The sequence below is a fragment of the Thunnus thynnus genome, chromosome 7 (assembly GCF_963924715.1).
Source record: "Thunnus thynnus chromosome 7, fThuThy2.1, whole genome shotgun sequence".
Taxonomy (NCBI): domain Eukaryota; kingdom Metazoa; phylum Chordata; class Actinopteri; order Scombriformes; family Scombridae; genus Thunnus; species Thunnus thynnus.
Genome location: NC_089523.1, coordinates 6,287,584 through 6,309,002, shown reverse-complemented (window position 1 = coordinate 6,309,002; position 21,419 = coordinate 6,287,584). Strand labels below are relative to the sequence as shown.

The window sequence follows — 21,419 nt, the reverse complement described above, 5'->3', positions numbered from 1 at the left end:
TAGACTACATTAAAAACATTCAGACAAAAACCTTTCATTTTCGAGTGTGTTGTTAGTAAGTAAATGTAAATGGACAAATTATGAATGCTGGTTGAAGAGCTCTGGGAACATATTAAAAAAGGTATTAAATCTTTGAAAGACATTTAGGTTTCTTTTTGTAAAGTTTAATTGACAGTGACATTTCACTGACAATTCAGGTCAGGATTTTTAAAATACTCCAAGTCCAATTCCCCTAAAGTACCCCATCCAGGGACAAAAAGAAAGCCCCCGCCCCCAAAACAAGAACAGAGGACATGAGCTCAGCATCTATAATGGTAACTACATGTTTGATATGTATGTATGACATTGGGAAGCAACGTCTGTCTCTCTCTGCCTCACATTTCTTCACTTTTGAGTTGAGCTTCAGTGTTTGCCATCGTGCAGTCACTAGAGGGAGCTGGTGCACTGTATATACTACTCACATTCAGTATACTGTTGTAATAGATTTTTATGACAGCCTGCACACTGAAATACACAAACCCCCCCCACCTCCCTAACAAGACAGGAAATACTGTCACGTGTTTCTGTTGCACCAGACAGATTTAATTTAATTGTTAGAACAGCCACCTCAGAGCCTTTTGAGCTTTTGAGTGAGCAAACAACACTCCAGTTCACTCCTGTCAGTCCCTCAGAAAAATATGATATTAGTATGTTCTTTGTGTGCCTGAGTATTGTTTCTGTCTCCCATGTCTCTGACTCTGTGTGTTTTGTTACCTGCCATTCCTCACCTGTCCCCCAGGCGCCCTCAGCATGCCCTCCTGCTCTGCACACCTGTTGCTGATTCCCTCATCAGCCCTCCTGCTGCCTCCCCAGCTGCACCTCATTACACTAATTAATCTTTGCCTGTAAAGATGATCAGTTGTGGGATCATGAGACACTGAAAGCAGGGAAGTGAGACAGCGCCAGGGTCATCCAGGTCATGGTATATCTCTAAGAAGTGCTCAACTAAAAGCAACTTGACTTACTTTAGACGAAGAGAAACATCAGTGTCTTAATGCACCTCCTTTGTTGGTGGTGGGGAAGAAAAACAGGAGATGATGGAGAACCTGAGAGGACATTACTGCTGCTCTTTCTTCATAGAAATTGGAAGTTAATTTCTTTGCTTAACAGCCATATTTCATCCAGCCAAACTATGGATGTTTTATGGCACAAAACAAGTAGAGAGTACTAGTCCTCCAGCACAAAGGAGGCCAAGACTGCCAGGATTATTGTTGTTGCAGAACAGAGGGAAAACGTGAGAGTGTACAGAGCCTGGCAGCTGAGAGGCGGACCAATCAGTCAGCTATGGAGGGTTTAAATGACGATGTGATTGCCATGACCTCTCCATACCATACATCCTTCACATCACTATTTTCAGGCATACAAGGGGGATTAGGCTTGAGCACACAGGCTCAAAGACATGCACAGAATGATCATTTATCAGATTTAAATATAAAAAATGCACCACATCAGAACTTAAAATCTTGTATCAATAAATTCACCTTCTTCAAATTCCAACATCTTATGTGTCCATTTGACATAAGTGTTGACATTTACATCTTAATTCAAACAGATGTATATGGGAGATTTTCTATTTTCTTATTAAATCTTCTCACCTAACTCTTGGCAATAAAGAATTTCCCAAAATGTTGAACTATCCTGTTCATTTAATATTTTTCATACTTATTTCTCACATTACAGCCATGCTTTTCTGCTCACATGTTCTTGTAACATGTAATGGGCCATTTTCTTATGTTTCTCATGTTTTTCTTTGCTCTATTCGACTAATTGCTGCCACAACCAGTTTTTCCCTCAGGGATCATCATAGTTCCACACCAACACACATCGCCATGTTTACAACAGTATGTCAGCCCATGCAGCTCACCACGCAGTGTACCACAGCAACCCATTCAGCTGTCAGCTTCCCCTTCACAGAGCAGCAAGATGTCTCCTACTTCACTGTAAAATCCATTCTCAGTGTTTGTGCACTGGAGGCTTCAAGTTTTCACATCACACTTGTGTAAATTTCCTACTGGACCAGGATTAGCTTCCAATCTAGTTGTGATGTCACAAATCGCACTAGAAGGCACGCCCCTTAAACTCAGGGTTTTTGATTAGCACAGAGAAACTTTCCTCCCTCAGCAGATGAATGTGAAAACAGCTTTTAAGTAGCAAACTCTTCACATACACTATTTGTATCATTCTGCACAGTGAAGCTCAAACATCCAGCTGTGGGAACAAGAAGAAAAACACATTTTTGAATGGAGGGACGCTTTAAGAAACTTTTCAGAACACATATTAATACAATAATAAACCAAAAAACACACATTTTTGCAATCTATTTACTTTTTCACTCACTTACAGATGCTACAAATGTTAGTAAGGTTGCAAAATAGCCTATAAAATGTGATGTTTACATACATATACTGTGTTACAAATAGGCTACTGTAGCTGTGTGGTACTTATCAAACACAAACTAGTCAGCACAGTAATCACAAATAACAGTCACTGTCTTGTGCTTGTTGCAACATTTTTGTGTTTACTGGGAACAGTGTTTTTTTTCAGTCAGAGCTCGTGTCCTCATGCTTATATTCTGCTTCTGAATGATCTGATTCATCACTTGGTGCAAATATACAATCCTCATCATCAATTGCTTTAGGCATGTCTTTATTTTCAGAGTTCCTTTCATCCAAACTGTGTCAGGTACACTGCAGAGCTAATGCTGCGCCATCATGTTATTCTGACAGTGAGCTAACATAGACAGATTTCTTCCTCCTTTTGTCTTTGTTTGTTCTTCACTGACATAACTGTGCCACCATGAAGCCAAACAGGAAATCACAACATTACCCGCTATGACGTGAAACACATACACCCGATACACCAGATACACATCTCAGGTATCTACTGAAAACTTTTTTGAGAAAAACTTAAGAAAAAACAATATTTATTGCAACAACTTTGACTCCAGTTGAGGGTTAAATTGAACTGAATTGAACACTTGTCTTTTTGTGTCTTCAACATTCTTTCCCTTCCTTTTTTAATATGAATGAGGGTCACACCTAACTGATGCCCACATACATTATATAAAACCCCTGTCCATATGTCGCTCTACCCACATGCATTTACAGTGGTAAGAAAAAAAAAGCATTTCCAACTACTTCATGGTGTGTAATCTATTTTTTCATATCAACAAATTACCACAGTCATCATCAATGGTCCATCCACATTTGCAAGGCTAATCAGTGAACTCATTGGGAACATTAGGTGATCAAATTAGCACTGATAAATGTTCCATTATTGCTGTGACGCATGGTACCTGTTGAATAAGACGTAAAAAACACTTTTCCATCAGTTGCTATTCTACCTCCTCAATCATTGTCAGTGACAGGGAAATTTTGGACAAGCAATCAAACAGAACACGATGGGCAATACAAATATTCTTCTTTTGCTAATGTATTCATTGGAAAATAGATGGCTCAGTGTTTGTACCATTCAGCTCGGTCCCAGTGGACTCTGTCTCTCTCCCTTACATAACTGTATCCCCTGCTGCATTATCTGTCAGATACCGTCCACTGATAATTAGATATCACACACACACACACTCAGTCCTTCCATAGCTGTTTGGTACATTCACTGCTGTTCCCTTGATCTTTAGCACAGCATCATAAATAAATAAATAAATAAATAAATGCTATCATTAAATGACGCCATTAAAGCTGTAACTGCTGTCAATAATTAATTCCGTAGATATTTTTAAACTGTTTATCAAATACACTTTTATTTGAAATGGAGAACTGAAACAGAAACTTTACATTTCAATACAGAGAACTGTCGTATATAGCTATGTGTGCATTTATTAATCTTTTTTTTAAATTTTTTTTTTTTTTTTTTTACCTATTTTTGGCTCCAACCCAATCACAGCAGAATCATTGGTCAGAGATTATAAATTTGCCAAAGGCCTAAAGGTCATTATACATTTATGACATGCTGTTAAAGATGATTGGCAGTTGGTGTGGTTGGAGACAAGCATTATTTTAGACAAGGAAGTTTAGAGGAGCAGGTCTCCAGCCTGAACATGGCCATGGAGTTGACAAGAGTGTCTATCTTGGTGCTCTTTCTGCTGGTGGCGTGTGGATCATCTAATGCCAAAGGTAAGAGAAGACCAGTTCTTCCACTTCTTCCTCTGGATACTTTTTTTTTGGGAGGTTCCAACATCCTTATACTTTCTTTATTCAAACTTCAAAATGGTCAACTCATTTAGGATCTGTGTTTCTATTTAAATTTGGGATATCTTTCAAACTTTTTATAATAAACTTTTAAATAACTTTTTCTTGCTGCTTTTGATACTACACTTCCATTTGAACCTTTTCATCTCATCTTCAACCCCTCCTCTTCATCCCTTTTTCTTACAAATTTCAAGTGCTTTCATCACTTACACTTAAACTGACACTTCAACTGCTTTCACTTGTCACTTATTAACTGACACTGATTATTCTCAACAGACAGTTCAGCTACTTTCAGATCTTACACTTAAATCCACCTCAACTGCTTACAGTTCACACATGAACTGTCTTCAGAGCTTCCACTTCAACTGACATTTCAACTGCTTTCATCTCTCTCTTTAATTGACAGTTCCACACCTTTCATAGCTTAAGATGGATATACTGTACTTCCGTGTTAAAGGGTTATGTTGTACCTACGGTGGCTTTGTAGAAATAGAACTGTGATTGGCTTCTTGTGTTTTTACTACAGGTTTCAGATGGTGTTGAAAATTGTTGACAGTGAAGACAACATTAAGGAAGTTTAAAAAAGACTAGTCTTATTGCCAGTCATACACATCTAGCTAAGCTGTTACACTGCAGACCTTATGTTCACCGCAATCGCACGGTGACGGTCTCTTTTTCAGTATGAGACAAAACTAAATATTATTAGTCACCTGGATATAACTCCAGTTCTATAAGTGTGTCTGGAGCCCTCCATCACTCTGATACACTAAGTAAATGAAAGAATGTAAACACAGTAACTGTGGGGATTATAAAGTATGATATGGCCTTATCAGGGGCAATACATGCATCTTGCATTGAGGTGATATTAACGGGTGAAATCCAACTTTCAACCATAAACTATAAACCTACGCTGTAGGCATCTACAGTTGGACTACTGTTGACCCCTTGTTTTACGCCTTGACTCACACTCAGACCCTCTAAGGTCTTGGATTTTCACTTTTGAACAACCCTTCTGTCCAATAACTTCCACTGTTCATACACAATATAGTCTGTTTTCAGTGCTTGCACTTCAGCTGACACTTCAACTTTCTGCACTTCTATGTGAACTGCTATTTCAACTTCTTTCAGTATTTGTATTTCACTACAATACCAACTCTGTCAGTATTGGATGGCTGTGGCTCAAGAGGTGGAGCGGGTCACTGATCACATAGTTGGAGGTTCAGTCATGTCGAAGTGTCGTCTAGCAAGACACTGAACCCTTGGTTGCTTCCAATGGACAGACCAGTGCCTTGTATGGTGTGTGAGTGTGAACAGGTGATTGAGAGGCTCATTGTAAAGTGCTTTGTCTGTTAAGGTAGAAATATATAAGGTGCTCTATAAGTGCAGTCCATCTACCATTTCAAAGATTTCAACTGCAAAAATTCAGCAGTGAGCACACGTAGATTTCCTTTAAAATTAAGCCTTTTCTTGATCCCTTCCCTCTCTTGCTTTCACACAAACCTTGGTGTTTTTCATTCACGACAAATGTTGTTCAAAATGTTGAACTTGATCCTCACCTTTTTACCTCGGAGTCAGACTTCTTTCAGTTTTCTGCGTGTTCTTGTGAAACTTAATCATCTGCCATTTGAGACTTGCTTTCTCCTCTCGCTTTGTGCTCTGTTTCTGCCCTCATTTCAGTCTCCCCTTTTCTCCTTAATGATTCCTCAGCTTCCACCTTTCCTTTCATTCTTCACAATCATTTACTTTCTCTGCGCACTTTCTTACCCATTGGTTTTGTAAGGGGCTTCCAAACTTGTCAAATCAGCACACTCGGCACTCGTGGTGTTGTACAACTGGCTGCTATCAATATTTACTGTGTATTGGTGGATTACTTTATCTATTGTGCCTGTTAACAGTGCAGAAAGATGTCCTGTAGTAGATAAGAGAGCATGGGAGTGAGGTGTGACAGCTGTTGCTACAAACAAACATACTACCACACACATTCAAGTCCCTAAGGCCTCAACAAAGAGCAATCTACCCGGTTTTTAATTCTGCTGTCATTGATCTCTGCAGGATGCACAGAACAGCTCTTTATCTGTCAGTAGTCAGTAGAAGTTTGTTCAAAGTACAAAGTTACACCTGTAGTGTGAGCTGTGATTCCCAAAAATCACATATTGTGCTTTAATCTGTAGCTTTTGTACTGCAGTTCCTTTTTTTGTTGCCTATTATGTTGTAAAACCCACAGTGCAGATACACCTTTCCCCAAAGTAGGTTTCGACTGATCTGACATTTCATAACCAATACTTTAATTTATATCAACATTCCAAATATTTCTGTCTGATCTGTGTGTTTACCTACAGTTGAGGAGGAGAACCCTGAGTTCTGGAGGTCACAGGCCCGGAAGACTTTACAAACAGCATTGGACAGGAAGCTGAACACCAATGTGGCCAAGAACATCCTGTTTTTCCTTGGAGATGGTAGGTTACACATGGTCATTTCCTCACAGTAATAACACTGTACAGTCTTGCCTCGCTGAGTTGGTAAGATGAGCAGAATCAGGAATTACTGTCTGACCCACTTTTTAGAATAATTTTGGCACTTGTCTCCTCCGTTTCCTGTCTCAGTTTCACCAAAACAAACAGACAGAGAAAACAAGATGTGGCTGTGTACAGCGAATGAACAAGAAATAAAGACTTTGATCTTTACAGCAGAAAAATAATACAGAGAGACATTTCAATTATAACAGAGTAGGTTATGACTGTACCAAGGATGAATAGAAAATGTATGTGTGTGTGCATTAGGTATGGGAATCACAACCTACACAGCAGCTCGTATCCTCAAGGGACAGCTGCAGAACAAGACAGGAGAGGAGACAGTGATGACCATGGACACCTTCCCCAATGTGGGCTTGGCTAAGGTACACACACACACACACACACACACAATCAAACAAACACACACAAACAAACACACATACAGACTCAAATGGACAGATGTACACATGCTTGCCCAAATGTACAAACACAAATATGTAAATGCCTGGCTGTTTCCTGCATTCATCCATTACAATAATCCAAGAAAAGAACCTACTGCATATTTGCTGTTCCAGCTACTACTATTACTATTCATACAGTTGAGGCAATTTTATTTACATAGCCAGAAATTACACTTTTGTCTCAGAGGGGTTTGCAATCTGTACAACATATCTTTAGAGTGCCAGGTGACAAATGAATGCACAAATGGTACATTCATTTATTATTTGCTGTAATTGTAAGTAAATAAATAAAGTTTTTTAAGGGCAGAGTGCAGCATCTATGTTTTTCGGTATGGTGTTGTTTCAATGGCAATTATTTATGGGGATAAATAATAAACAAAAGCATAAAAAGAAGGCATTTGAACCTTTCTATCATGCAGTCTGTTGGCCAGCCTGAAAACCTTTGCAGGGCATAATGCAGATATGATGGATATTTGAAAATATTAGTCAAATTTCACTCTTCTGTTACATTATACATGTGTCTTGATGTTTTTATTCCCCTTCTGTATATTTTCATAATTCCTTTTACATTTTTATGTTATACACCATATATACGTAAAGTGAATTACATACTTTAAATGCATTTCAGTTTTTATTGCAGCTTTTCAGTAAGAATTTGTCAAATGTTTTACAAAGACAAAACACACAATGAAAACCTTATGGTAAAATAAATTATCATTTAAGGAGAAGAAATTAAGTCATACAGAAGAAGTGCTACAGACAGAAAGAAAAAAATAAGTCGATATTTAAAAGATTAATTTACTGTTCATTGTTATGGTTCCATTTACTTGATAGATTGCAGTGCTGTAATTGTTGCTTATGTTACGCTTAATGCCTCATTTGCTGTTTTCTTATTATATCCTATTTTTCATGTCTGGTATCATTTATTTTCCTCTGCAAGAAGACCATTTTTTCCACACAGTGGTCATTAAAGTTTATTTTGTCTAACAGTATATTTTATTAAAGGTTCTTTCTGTGCGTGTGTGTGTGTGTGTGTGTGTGTGTGTGTGTGTGTGTATTGTGCAGACCTACAGTGTGGACTTCCAGATTCCAGACAGTGCAGCCACAGCTACTGCGTATCTGTGTGGAGTGAAAACCAACCTGAACACCGTTGGAGTCAGTGCAGCTGCTCGCAACGGTGCCTGCAAGACTCAGAAGGGCAATGAGGTCACATCCATCCTGAAATGGGCCAAAGATGCTGGTAAGACCAGCACAGGACAGTGTAATAGAGTAGAGTAAATACATGCATTATAAATGTTATTCATTTCTTCATGAAAGCTTAAAGAAACAAAAAAACATAATTTCAGTTTATGTTTCATGTTCTTTTGTCTTTTCAGACCTTTTTCACATTTTCAGGATATACTGTATTGTTTGGAATCTTTAAAAACTGTGTGTGTGACATCATACATCACTGTAGGCTTCAGCACTTCAACAAAGCAACAGAAGATTTACTTACACTTTCTCTGACACTTCAACTGCTTTCACCCATTACATAACAACTAACTTGAACAGATTTTCATTACTCCACAGGCAGTTTGGATGTTACACTTAAACTACTATTCCTACTGCTTGGAGTGCACACACTTGAACTGTCTTCAGTTCTTCCACTTCAACTACTTTTACCACTTACACATTAACTGACATGTCAGCTGCTTTGAAGTTACAGATGCTTCACAGGAGGAGTTATAGATGTTAACAAATACATTGATGAGCACAAATAAATGCCCTCACATCTTCTTACAACTACATTATAGAGTGTGAATTGTTTATATACTGCTTGTGAAAGCCTAACAGGGGAGGTTGAAATAAATGGTTGCTTTCAGTTTAAATGAATGATTTAAAGGTGAGTCTGGGCTGCTGAAGCACAGTCACTGTGATCAATATTTTACTCAGACTCCAGGGAGAAAACTAATCCATTAATTCATTGTTTGACCAGTGGGTCCATTATGCTAAATGCCAAACTTATAAAATCCAGTGAAAAGGATGAACTAATGCAACATCTGTTACACTAACAAAAGTGGAGATTTTCTGCAAATGTAAACAAACTCATGAAAAAATATAGTTTATACTGGCATGACTGGCAATGCTGAAGGAAATATAATGCAGGGTGTCTTTAGACGGTGCTGTGTTTGAAACAACAAATTGGATTTTGTGTCTCTTTGTTGAGGAGGAGGCAGATACCTGACACAGCCCTGCTGTGTCACACTTTAGTTCTGGCTTCTGACAAAAGAAAATCCCTCAGGTCTTATACAGCCCCAGCAAAACCCGATTTTACAGCTGAGCGCTCTGCTGTGAGCCGCAGTGCCCTGTCAGAGTGGTATTACTGGGCCACCGGGGAGCCCAGAGAAACAGCAGCCTGCGGCCACAGGTTACACTGCAGAATAATGTGCTGCACAGGGAAGCACCTTGACTTTTATCATGTTCCCGTGTTATCAACAGCCATAAATATCTCATAATACACAGAGTGTCATGGCCCTGACCCCAGTACAGCACTGGAGGCTGGCACTCACAATTAGGTTTTTTCGTCTTTAACCAGAGGAGAACCTTATTTGTTTCCTTGAAACCTCATTTTAGAAGAAGTTTTGAAAAGAGTTTACATACACCTTTTATTTTGCTATAAAGGAACATTTTATACACAATTTGTTCCTAACCTGTGAACCCCCTGAGAGATCGCAGGATAAGAGGTTTTGTAAAATTAATAATTAGATTTGAAAGAAGAAGAAAAACATTTCTGCTTCACAAAAATATGTTTATTTGTTCTGACCTGACTTTTCTTAAATCTTTGCTTTTTTATTATGAATAAATTAAGAGTTTACTTCTTTGGAAACTAAAAACTATTAAAATGAAATTTCACTCCTTTGTTGAACTGCTCACAACTCAATGCAACCCGTGAAGGTTGCCAGTAAGCATTGCTATAAAGGACCAAAAGTCAAAAAGGTTGCAAACCAGTGATTTAAGCTCTTCACCTGCACTGATGACACACCAGTGAGTCCGTTATTCATTGTCAGGCATTGTTCAAACTCACATGTCTTTATCATTGATTCTCGGTTACCAAATACATGTATTATTTGAAATAGAATTTTAATGTGATGCAATGTTGCAGCCACCAAAATATGACATACATAATACATGCTGTATGTTTGCAGGAAAATGAGACAATCATAGGGAAATTTTCGCTGGTTTTAAAAAGGAATTTTAGGGCATCAAGGTGATTAAAAGGACAATAAGTATATTTAATACCTCATAGCACAACATAATCATCATTTACAGTGTCTACAGGGGGTTGAGAAAGTTGTTGATTAATAGCTTAATCATCTCCTGGCCAGCTGCTCAGACTTTTAGCTTTAAAAACATACATTTCAGAGCAAAACTTACTCAAACACAGAGCAGAGCTGATATTCTGCACATGTAAGCTTACATTACATCTTCTGTGCATTAAGCGTGGAAACTGTATATCTTTCAGGCAAGTCTGTCGGCATTGTCACAACCACGCGGGTGCAACATGCCACCCCAGCAACCACCTATGCCCACAGTGCCAGCAGGAAGTGGTACAGTGACGCTGACATGCCCGCTGCCGCCAAGAAAGACGGCTGCACCGACATCTCCTCTCAGCTCCTCAATAACACAGACATAGATGTAAGGTTCTCCATCGCTCATATTGTTCTAATGTTTAATGCTTTTTGAATGATATTCTATTAAATTGCATGTAAATGTGTGTTTGTGTCTATTTGTGTGTTTCCAGGTGATCATTGGTGGTGGTAGAAAGTACATGACCCCTAAGGGCACCAAGGACCCAGAATACCCCAAGGACTTTGCCTCCAGGGGCAAAAGACAAGACGGACGCAACCTCATCAAAGAATGGCAGAGCATGAAAGTGGGAAAGGTAACATTTCTGTTTAACTAGACACAGTGAGCAAGACAGCTGTCTTATTCATAGCAATAGCTTCATGAAGGAGTCTCAGGTGAAAAGAAGCCTGCAAATAACGGAAGGCAGCCAAGTGTGAAATCAGAATTCAACCAAGAGCAGGTGCTTTTTAATGTAATGGTGACTAATATAACGGAAAACAAACAACGATCATATGAGAAACAGAGGACTTTATCGAGCCTCTCCCTTATCATCAGTGATGAAACCTGGGGTCATTGGGTGTTTCTGGTCTTTCAACAATCATACAACCTCGCTCAGGCAACCCAGTCGGTGTTGATCAGGCCCTAGCTTGTGTCCAAGTGGCCACGGATCCCTCTTGATTCATGGCCATCCTCATGCCCTCTCTGCAGCCTTGGTAGTGTTTTTGATGGCTTTTTTACTGTGTAGCCCTGTGATGCCAAGGAGCTTGAGGGCCTTGTAGAAAGACTGGTCAGCAAAGCATCTGCAGTCCACCTCAATAGGGACGCACTACACCCACCATCCTTGCCTCAGCACCTGTAAACCAGGTCCTCATACTTGGCCCTCTTCCCCTCATAGGCCTCTTCCTTCAGGTCTTCCCGATACTTTCAATATATGAAAGTAGAGTACTTGGAATTCTGCTGTGGTTTTTCTGTTAAAGGCAGCCTGACCTTAGAAAGTTCTTTATTCTTTAACGATTACAGATGGTAAAATCATATACGATGATCTCACGCTGGGTTAAACTGCTCAGTAAAACTGCACATTTCAGCTGCTGACAGTTGGGCACCTCTTTTTAAATGTCAGGATCTTTACTCCTTCAAAGAGTAACTACACACAGTGTAAGAGCTCTACTTCTGCTGCCATCTAGTGTTTGAACTTTTCACCTTTCTGCTCACTTTGGTCCCACCCAGATAGCGATGTGACAGACATTAGACATTTTAGGCACAGATAAAATTTACCATAACCTTAAAACAGTGGCAATTGCTCATATAGTGTAAACTTATCTATGTAATTTTGTCTCTAATTTTGATATCAGTGCATAATTTGACAATAACACAATATGGGTTTTTAAAAATGCTGCACTTCAATTCCCAGCTTGTAAACAAACACACAGGCAGGTGAGAAAGGACTATACGACAGTAAGTGACTCATGCAGCAAAGAAAAGCTCTTTCAGTGACTCACAACAAGCACAAAGACTTTTACTATCTTCCTCCCACTCCGTGTGTGAATGTTGATGTCCTGTGTGTCACACAGGTAGCCCACTACGTGTGGAATAAAACTGATTTCGACGCTGTTGACCCTGAAAACACAGACTACCTCATGGGTGAGTTTTTTTATACTTCCATTTTCCCTTTCATGCTATTCAGCAGAGCAGTACGTGAAGGCAAAGCGTTCCCATCAGGAACACAACATCAATAGGCCTGTAGTGTCCTTGGTTCACTGATCAGCTTACTCATTTCATCTTGTATGACTGATGTGAGTCTTGAAGACACGACTCATCTTTACTTGAAACTACCGTATCTGACCTACATTATGTTTTCAAGGTGCAAAAACATTCAGTGTGATGCTTTTATCTAATCTTTAGTCAGCTTTGTTTACTATAACCAGAAATGGTGATATCAATGTTCAGCTGTGATTTTCATATTATTATGATTATTATATTTATAGTATATTATAGTGAGTTGTTTAGGCTGTAACCCTTAACATATGAAGTCTCTAAATTCACTTTTGAGCAGTATCCATTTCTAATTTTAAATAATGTGTTCATTGTATCATTAATACAATGCAATGATAATTGCCTATATCAAACATACATCAAATGGACAAACCAACTTCCCATCTATCTTTGGGCATAAATTGAATAAGTGTATTACCCAAAATGTCGAGCTATTTCTTTTACTTTTCTTTGTGAAACAACTCTCAACCAGATAAACTGACCACCAAAAACAGTGCTCTAAGTATGACAATACTTTCCAAAGTGTCCTGCTGTTCAAGGCATTTCCTCTGCCACTCTTTGCCTCCACCGTGTTCACTATAGACTGTTTTTCAGGACATTTTGACCTTTTCATAGCAGAAAAAGCACAGGTGTAACTAATAACATTAATATGGCTCTATTCTATTCAAGTGCCCCGGTGAGCCACATCAGTGAGCTAGCATGACAGCAGAACCCTGGAACTGGTATATAATTATCTTAATAACACCTGTGTTTTTCTTGTTTTTACAAACTATGACCTCACCCGGGGTCCACTCCAGATATTGTCTGATATCTGTAACAAATAAATTTCTAAACTCAGCTGAAATGATGGTAGTAGAAGCTCATATGCTGCCCAGAGAGTCATTTTAGTTTCCTCCATCTCCATCACATTAGATTACGTGTCATAGGTCAATCCTTAATTCCAAAAGTTAAGGCTGCAATAGGAAACTTTGGAGTTCAGCAGCTAAAAGTGGCAGTAAGAGATAATAGACAGGTGACAAATGAAAGGAAAAACCTAAATAAATGAGATATGAGATATATAACAAAGATACTCTATCAAAACACCAAATGAGGGAATATCTTTTGGAAAAGCATTGAAGCTGTTCTGGATTGTGGAACAACAATTTTAGACACTTATTGTTGATTTTTCCATTAATTTGTCACCATCTGTAACTATTGAATTCAATGATGTTTGAAGCACTTCAGTGCCCTGGAATCATGATGTCAGTGATCACAGTGTCTTCTTCGTGCCGTGTGCTGGTGTGGAGGAGATATAGAGATATTGATATATGAGGATATTGAGCCATTATGCTTTTTCTAGGCTTTGTGCTCACTTTGCTGCTAAGGAGACTTTGGGTTCTGCCCGTACATTGTGATTATTCACTTCCTGTGAGCTGAAAATAGAGGGAGGAGGAGGATAGGATTCCTCTGCTGCGGCCCCGCTGTAGGCTGAACATACTGTATTTTTACACAAAACTGTTGCATGGTTTAATTTGGTTTTCTTCTCCTTTCCCTCAGCTCTGTTTGAACCTGGTGATCTGCGCTTCGAAACAGAGAGGGACCCAAGCATGGACCCATCCATCGTCGAGACCACAGAAAAGGCCATCCGCATCCTCCAGAAAAACCCTAAAGGCTTCTTCCTGCTAGTGGAGGGTGAGGACAAGAGCTTCATCCCCCTTCCACACACTCCCCATCACTTAATCTGTCAATCAAAGGTTGGATAGTGAAATCCCTGGAGAGGTGAAGGCTAAAAATAGGAAAATGCATGTTTGGTCCAGGTGGATCAATTGAATCATTGATCCTGTAATAGTCAAAAAGGCAGTCCTGGTGGCAATTGAACAATGACATTACGATATTTGATGTTGTTTGCTAAAATACAGATATGTATTTGCATTTATATGACAGCAACTTCAGCACTGATATTATAGTTAGTTTGAGGCGATCCTCATGGTATCCACTATAGCGACAACCTCGAGAATACATTGTGTTAGAGAACAGTGTGTACCTGCAGTGGATCCAGTGACTTGACATTGATTCTGCATACAGCTCAATGAGTTTGCCGCAGTGTGTGCTAGCGGAGTGTGGCTGGCTGACGTGTTTCTGTTCCACACGGCTGCCTCAACGGCCTCCTCATCCATCTCTCCTTTAATCTGAGGCACCCTGCCTCCGCCTGGGAACTCCATGGTGCTACTGAGTGTCTTCACAATGACTTTAAAATAACAGGCAAATATATTAATAGAAGCAGGCATATGGTGTACCCAATCACTGACAGCTCACCGAGACCTCAACTTATTAAACCGGAGTCTACTTCGCTTTCCAATATGGCTAGTGGAGGGGACGGGAGCAGTAGAAATGGGCTTAAGTTAAAAAAAAAAAAGAAGAGCTTGATCTCCCTGCAAGAAGGGTGCTCTAAAAGTCAACTTTGATTCACTGCTGGAGAAAGTGTGTTATGTTTTATTCCACTTATTTTATTTCAGACTTGCTTCTATATGAAAAAAGTTGTGTGCTCACCTCTAACAATTTAAATGCATATCACATTTACTGTGTATATACATATATATACTGGATAGCTCATTAAAATTTCAATTCATTATCCCCTGCAATGATTTAATGCACTTTCTAGGCTGTTTTCTGAATGCTCTGTAAAGTAGATATTACCTCTAAAAGTTGTTTTTAAGTATTTTGAGCAAGTCTGAAGTCATCGTAGAGGCAAGTTCAACTCAAGTCTCAAGTCATTCAAGTCAAATCATCTGAGATAGATAAGTCTAAGTTAAGTGTCAAATCATTTGAGAAAAGTCAGAGTCAAGTCCAAAATCATCCCAGACAAATATCAAGTAATACCAAATACAAATACCAAAAATCAAGTCTCAAGTCATTTAAGACAAGTTTGAGCCATTTCATTGTTGTGACTTATGTCAGAATGAAGTCCACATCTCACAGCTCTGCTCCTTTTACTATGCATCACATACATGAACCACACATGAATCACAAGGATGATGTGTTCTGCCATCTTTATGAATGTTTTAACTCCTTGAAAAAGAGTCTGCATTATCAAATAAAGAGAATGAGAAAATTGGACGGCAGTTTAAACAAACTTTTTCTCATTTATGAGGAAAAGAATCAGCACTTTAATTATCAAAAAGTACCTGGAGTCATTACCTCATCATCTTTCCTCTTTAACCCTCACTCCTTCTGTGGTCAGGTGGCCGTATTGACCAAGCTCACCACAATGGCCGGGCGTACATGGCGCTTCATGAGGCTGTAGCTTTCGACTATGCCATTGCCAAGGGCCTTGAACTCACCAAAGAGGAGGAAACTCTCACTGTAGTGATGGCTGACCACTCCCACCCTTTTACCTTCAATGGATACCCATTCCGAGGGCAGAGCATTCTGGGTAATTATAAACTGACTTTCTGTATTCAACTCTTCCATTAAAATTCTGTTAAACTGTAAATGCAGGGACATTGCCTTATCATTTTTTTATTGTATTGACTTGATTTGGTACTGTACAAAGCTTACGGTTAGGGTTAATTTGCTCAGTCACTTTTTCCATATGACAAGAGAGTTTCTCTCTTTTGGCAGAGGAGAAATCTTCCACCTTTCTTAACTCCAGCTTTTGCACCACTCCCTCCACCCCCCCCACAAGTGTGTTTATACCCAATGACAATAGACACCTAAGGTGGCATTTTGTATTTGCTGTGAGTGTGTGTGTGTGTGTGTGTGTGTGTGTGTGTGTGATGCCTCTCTGAGCACTGCCTGCTTCCTCTCAGCTTCAGTGCACCTCTGCCACCAGCAGCTTGACATTTCCTCTGCTTTCTCTCCCCTGCAATTACAGACCAGGTAAACACATATAGCTGGCAGCCTTTCTCTCCTTTGCCTTTCTACTTCAGTCCCTCACTCTCTCCTCGTCTCTCTTCCTTCTACTTGTCTCTGACCATCAACACCAATGCCTTTCTCTCTTACATTATTCTCTCTAAGTTTTCCTCCATCTATCAGTCTTTCAGTCTTTCATTAATCTCCCTTTGGAGTGTGTCTCTATCAACCTTACTTACTCTATCCCTCTATTCTTTCAACGCTCTGTCTCCTCTCCATCACTGCTCTCTATCCTTTACCTGGAGGTTTAAAACCTGTGATGAATCGACCACATTCAAATAGACAGAAGATATTATCATGGGTTCAACCCTATCTTACAGGGAAATTTCAAAAGGTGGATGTTAATGGAATGCTCTAACTTGTGGGGTCCCTCAGGGGAAAGTCTCGGGGCCATTATTCTTTTCATTCTATGTTTCTGATTAAAAATCTGCTTGCACATGTTTCTTTATGCAGACGATGCTGCTTTGTTAACATAAAGATAAAATTTCACTGAGAAATATGTTGAGTACTGAGGTGGAGAGTATTGCTGTTTGGATCTCTCATAATAAGCTTTCCCTCCATTTAGAGAAAACTAAGGCCATTGCTTTTGGATTTACTGGTTTGCCTGTGTTGCTTGAACTACTATCAAATATCAGCTTGTCAGTGTTCATGGTTTATAATTTAGGCCAGAGCATATGCTATAATTATGTAATTGCCAAATAATGTTTTGGTAAATTAATTTCTCCATCTTAGCATCCATTTAATTCATCACTTTCCCACAATGAGTAACTTCACTCAGATGGTATGTATGTAGATGTTTTATTTGCCCAGGTTTTGAGATACCTGTCTGAAAACTACTCACAGTGAGGTTTTCCAGAGTAATGGGGAAACTGTTTCTGGTGTTATTTCAGGTGTTGAAATAAGTAACATTGTTGTCAAGTTAAGCTAACTAGCTTCCACTCTAGTTAGCCAGTTAGTGGAAGCTAATGATAACTAGCTTCGAATTTCCAAGTGCAATACAAACTTTACACCGAAACAAGTCCTCTCAAATGTTGAATGTTAAGGTACAGATGTCTTAGAATGTTAATGGCACTTAACTATGTGGGCTTGTTGAAAAAAAGCAGGGAAAATGACTTGTATCAATCAGTCAATATTAATGTTTGAAGGCTTCACAGGGGTAAGTTTTTCATTAGCGCACTATAGTAGTGGACAGCATGTCTCCTTGCAATGCTGACTGTCACATGTCAGTCAGCTGCTGCCATGGGAAATGCCCACCCAGAGTCCTGAGGCTTCAACAATGATTGCTCAAACACTGGGGGTCCAAAAACAGTTTTATCCTGCTTTGGAAAATGGAAAATGTGCGCAATAGCTGCAGTATCATTATAGTTCATATTTCCAAGCACAAAAAGTATATGCCTCTATTGTATTGAGGTGTATTGAGGCAGAGGAAAAAAAATCATAAACCAAAACTAAAATGAAAAGGGAAAAAAAAGCTTTTCTGCAAACCAATTCTATAGTGAGGTGGGCCACTTTTCCACCAGGAGCTGCTTATTTTTAGAGTTTCAGTATCTCTGATATTTCAAAGGCTTTTCCACTCCATCCACAATACAGTCCTGTGAAACATGGTCATATTTCTTATTTTTTGGCATGGAAATAATCACATTTTAAGATTCCCCCACAAATATATCATCATCCTCCTTCAGAAGCCTTTATTGATTGAGCACTTGTGTTATGTCATGCTCTTCCCACCCCATCTACTCTCTCCTTCCTGTCCTATCCTTATTTTACCCTCCTCCTCCTCTTCCTCTTCCTCCTCCTTCTCCTCCTCCTCCCAGCGCTGCAGCAGTGATTAATGTGCTTGTGAAACTCTGAGCTCTTCATCAACGGAGAGACTCGCCAGGCTAATGGCTCATCTGGAGAGAAACAGTGAGATACACAACAAGCTCTAGACCTCCTGCAGCACCCTGGGGATGCAGACCCCTTCTGTGTGTGTGTGTGTGTGTGTGTGTATGTGTATGTGTGTGTATTCATGTGTGCAAGTGTTTAGCACTTTGAGGCAGAGAGGAGAAACAGAAAAACGAGGAAGATAAATCAAAGATAATGTAGATGGTTTTTCTGTATTTTCCAGGTAAATCTCCACTGTGGGCTACAGACATGCTGCCTTACACCACGCTCATGTACGGAAATGGACCTGGACACAAAATCATCAATGGCAAGCGTCCTGACATCCGCAATGTCAACACCAGTAAGACACGCTGAGTGCTTGGTTTTCTTAGTTTTATCAGCAAACTCCCCGACCAGTTACAACAGTCCTTAAACAGTCATGCTTCAGCTTCTTTCTTTACTTTATTTTGAATGTTTAAGAACAGAAAAGCTGAAAACATGCATTGAGAATGACCTTTACATTTTACCCTTCTGTGTTTAATACAGTATAACCTTTCCTTATAATACAATCACATGTGCTCTCTCTTTCTCTGACATTTTTTAAATTTGATTTGCATCTCTGTCTATATAAACCAGGAAAGAAAATGACAATTCAGTTAAAATAATATGACTGAAATCCATAGATAATAAGTAAATAAACAAAGATCAATAGATGGGAGGGCTGCAGTTCAAGTAATAAATGTAAACTGTAAGCAGTATGTATTAAAACTGCTCCTCTTCATCCTCAACCCCACATGGATAATTAAAATTTCAGCTCATTAGCATTAGCAATAAATATGTTAGTCACGCTCCATTTAAAGCTGTAGTAATTGATTTTTTTGGACACTTGGGGGCAGCAACAATGACATATAACCTTTTAAGCTGATAACTTGTTAGCAAACAGTGGCTTGTTTACACATCCAGCAGACACGGCGCAACAATAGCATTACTTTAGAGTTGTGTTTCTGGCCACCTGACAAATTTAAGTCCAATGTTGAACAATGAGAGCGAACCAAAACAGTAAAGTTGCGGCTCGAAAAAACAAAACAATGAGCTGAAAGAGACTAAAACACTCCATAGAGCTAAGGAGAACTCTGGAGTCGACTGATAATTCTCTATGGGTTCATCACTATGAGCAACTGCTTTCACATACATTAATTTGATCCATTGTTAATATAAAAATAGGGATTATAGCAGTCAAACTGTTGCATGCGATTGTAATGTACTGTGAATGTACAAAATGTATGTATGTCTACCTCTTTTCCAGAAACTAAAGACTACGTCCAGCTTTCTGCGGTGCCCACAGAGTCAGCCACCCACAGTGGAGAGGATGTGGCGGTGCTTGCCCGCGGACCCATGGCCCACCTCTTCCAGGGCGTTAATGAGCAGAGCTATGTCGCCCATGCCATGGGTTATGCTGCATGCGTGGGTGCAGACCTGAGGCACTGCCAGGGGCAAACTACGCCAGATTTGGGTCACACCACCGTGACCAGCGATAGGAATGGGGCTGGGGGAGTCCATGGCTCAGCAGTGTTGCTCAGTAGCCTCCTCAGTGCTCTGCTGGCACATATAGTTCTGATGTAAGAGCCCTGTTGACCTCACTCCACTTGCGACATCAGGGAGTTCAGAGGTCAGGGTCATAGGAGGAGGATTGGTCAGAGATTCCAGTGACTCAAGGACACTTCAGCTGGGTGGATGTGTGCAACTGTGCTTCTTGAACTTTGGTTACCTTGTCACTAGCAGAACATCTGGTTAAGACAGAGAAGGAGGTTGTTAGTAGTAGTTTATTGGTCTCATTAAAGCAGAAACAAGTCTGACAATGAAAGTCTTACAACATGATGAAGGAAAATGGGCTCCAAATGAAGCAATTAACCTAAGTGAATGTAAATTCATCTTGTTTTTACTTCGACAGTTTATTGAATCCCTGTGTCATACCAATAAAGTAGTCCTTAGATTGAGTTGGTTTATTTCATGGAATTCTCATCCCAGGACGTTTGAAGTAATAGTTTAGCATTTTGTGATATATGCTAATTATTATTACTAGGGGTTTCCATTGGTTGCCTGGCCACCTCACAGTAATGGAGGTTGCCAAACAAGAAGTAACTCTCTGTGATTTTTTTTTTTTTTAAACTTTTGAGAGAGCCAGACTAGACTGTTCTCCCTGCTTCAAGTCTTAATGTTAAGCTAAGCTAATCACCTGTTGGCTCTAGCTTTGGCTCATTAGAGTGGTATCAGTCTTAAAGTGAATACGCATATTTCCCCAAAATATCAAACTATTCCTTTAAGCCATGTTTATATTTATGATTTGAAATATGAACCTATTTAAAGATTCATCTCTGTTGTCACTAATATTGTAAAATAAATATGTTCATTCCAGAGTGCCTACATATGAATTTCCTTTCGCTCTACTTTAAAATATACTCATATATGTATATTTTCAAATACAGCATATGTCAGACCATATCTGTGTGATTAAATACCTTTTTATATTTGATAAAACAACTCATGATGCAGAAGTTTTCTCAGTCAATGAGATTTAGTTTGTAATAACTATAATTTTACTAAGCTGTGGTACAAGATGAGTGGATGAGTATAAAAATGACTCCTTAGTCCTTTGATCTGGCCGTCCAATATCCGCAGTGCTAATTGAGGTTCGGGGCGGCTGGGTTTGATGACGTTACTACAGCAGTCCATTAATAATGCAAAATATTTAAAGATCAACTATTTTTATCTTTGGGTGACAGATTGTGGTAATTATTTTGGACATCTGTTGGGGTTTGGAGTTTATTAAACCTGATTTTGACTCTCCTTGTACTCATTTAGACTGGCCGGAGGCCATCATTTTTGTTTCAGATGATGGGCCTGCTCTCATCTTTTACACGTACTCAGTCAAGACTCATTTATAGATCATATGGTGGAGAGACGCTCAACAGCTTGAGAGGAGATGCAAGAACAAGTGTTATCTCTTTAGTGTTATATTTATGGGCTAGAAGGAGGTGGAGATGAGGAAGAGTGACTCTTTTTGGCAG

At 39.4% G+C, this 21,419-nt stretch overlaps 1 protein-coding gene across 1 annotated transcript; it reads left to right on the top strand.

Moving 5' to 3' along the window:
* The first annotated feature begins 3,897 nt into the window (after positions 1-3,897).
* alp3 (alkaline phosphatase 3) lies at positions 3,898-20,748 on the top strand. Its single transcript, XM_067593999.1, has 11 exons — positions 3,898-4,169; positions 6,584-6,700; positions 7,025-7,140; positions 8,284-8,458; positions 10,721-10,893; positions 11,000-11,140; positions 12,396-12,465; positions 14,134-14,268; positions 15,818-16,009; positions 18,596-18,712; positions 19,658-20,748. The coding sequence occupies exons 1-11, from the start codon at positions 4,094-4,096 to the stop codon at positions 19,972-19,974; spliced, it is 1,629 nt and encodes a 542-aa protein (XP_067450100.1). The 5' UTR covers positions 3,898-4,093; the 3' UTR covers positions 19,975-20,748.
* Positions 20,749-21,419: the final 671 nt, after the last annotated feature.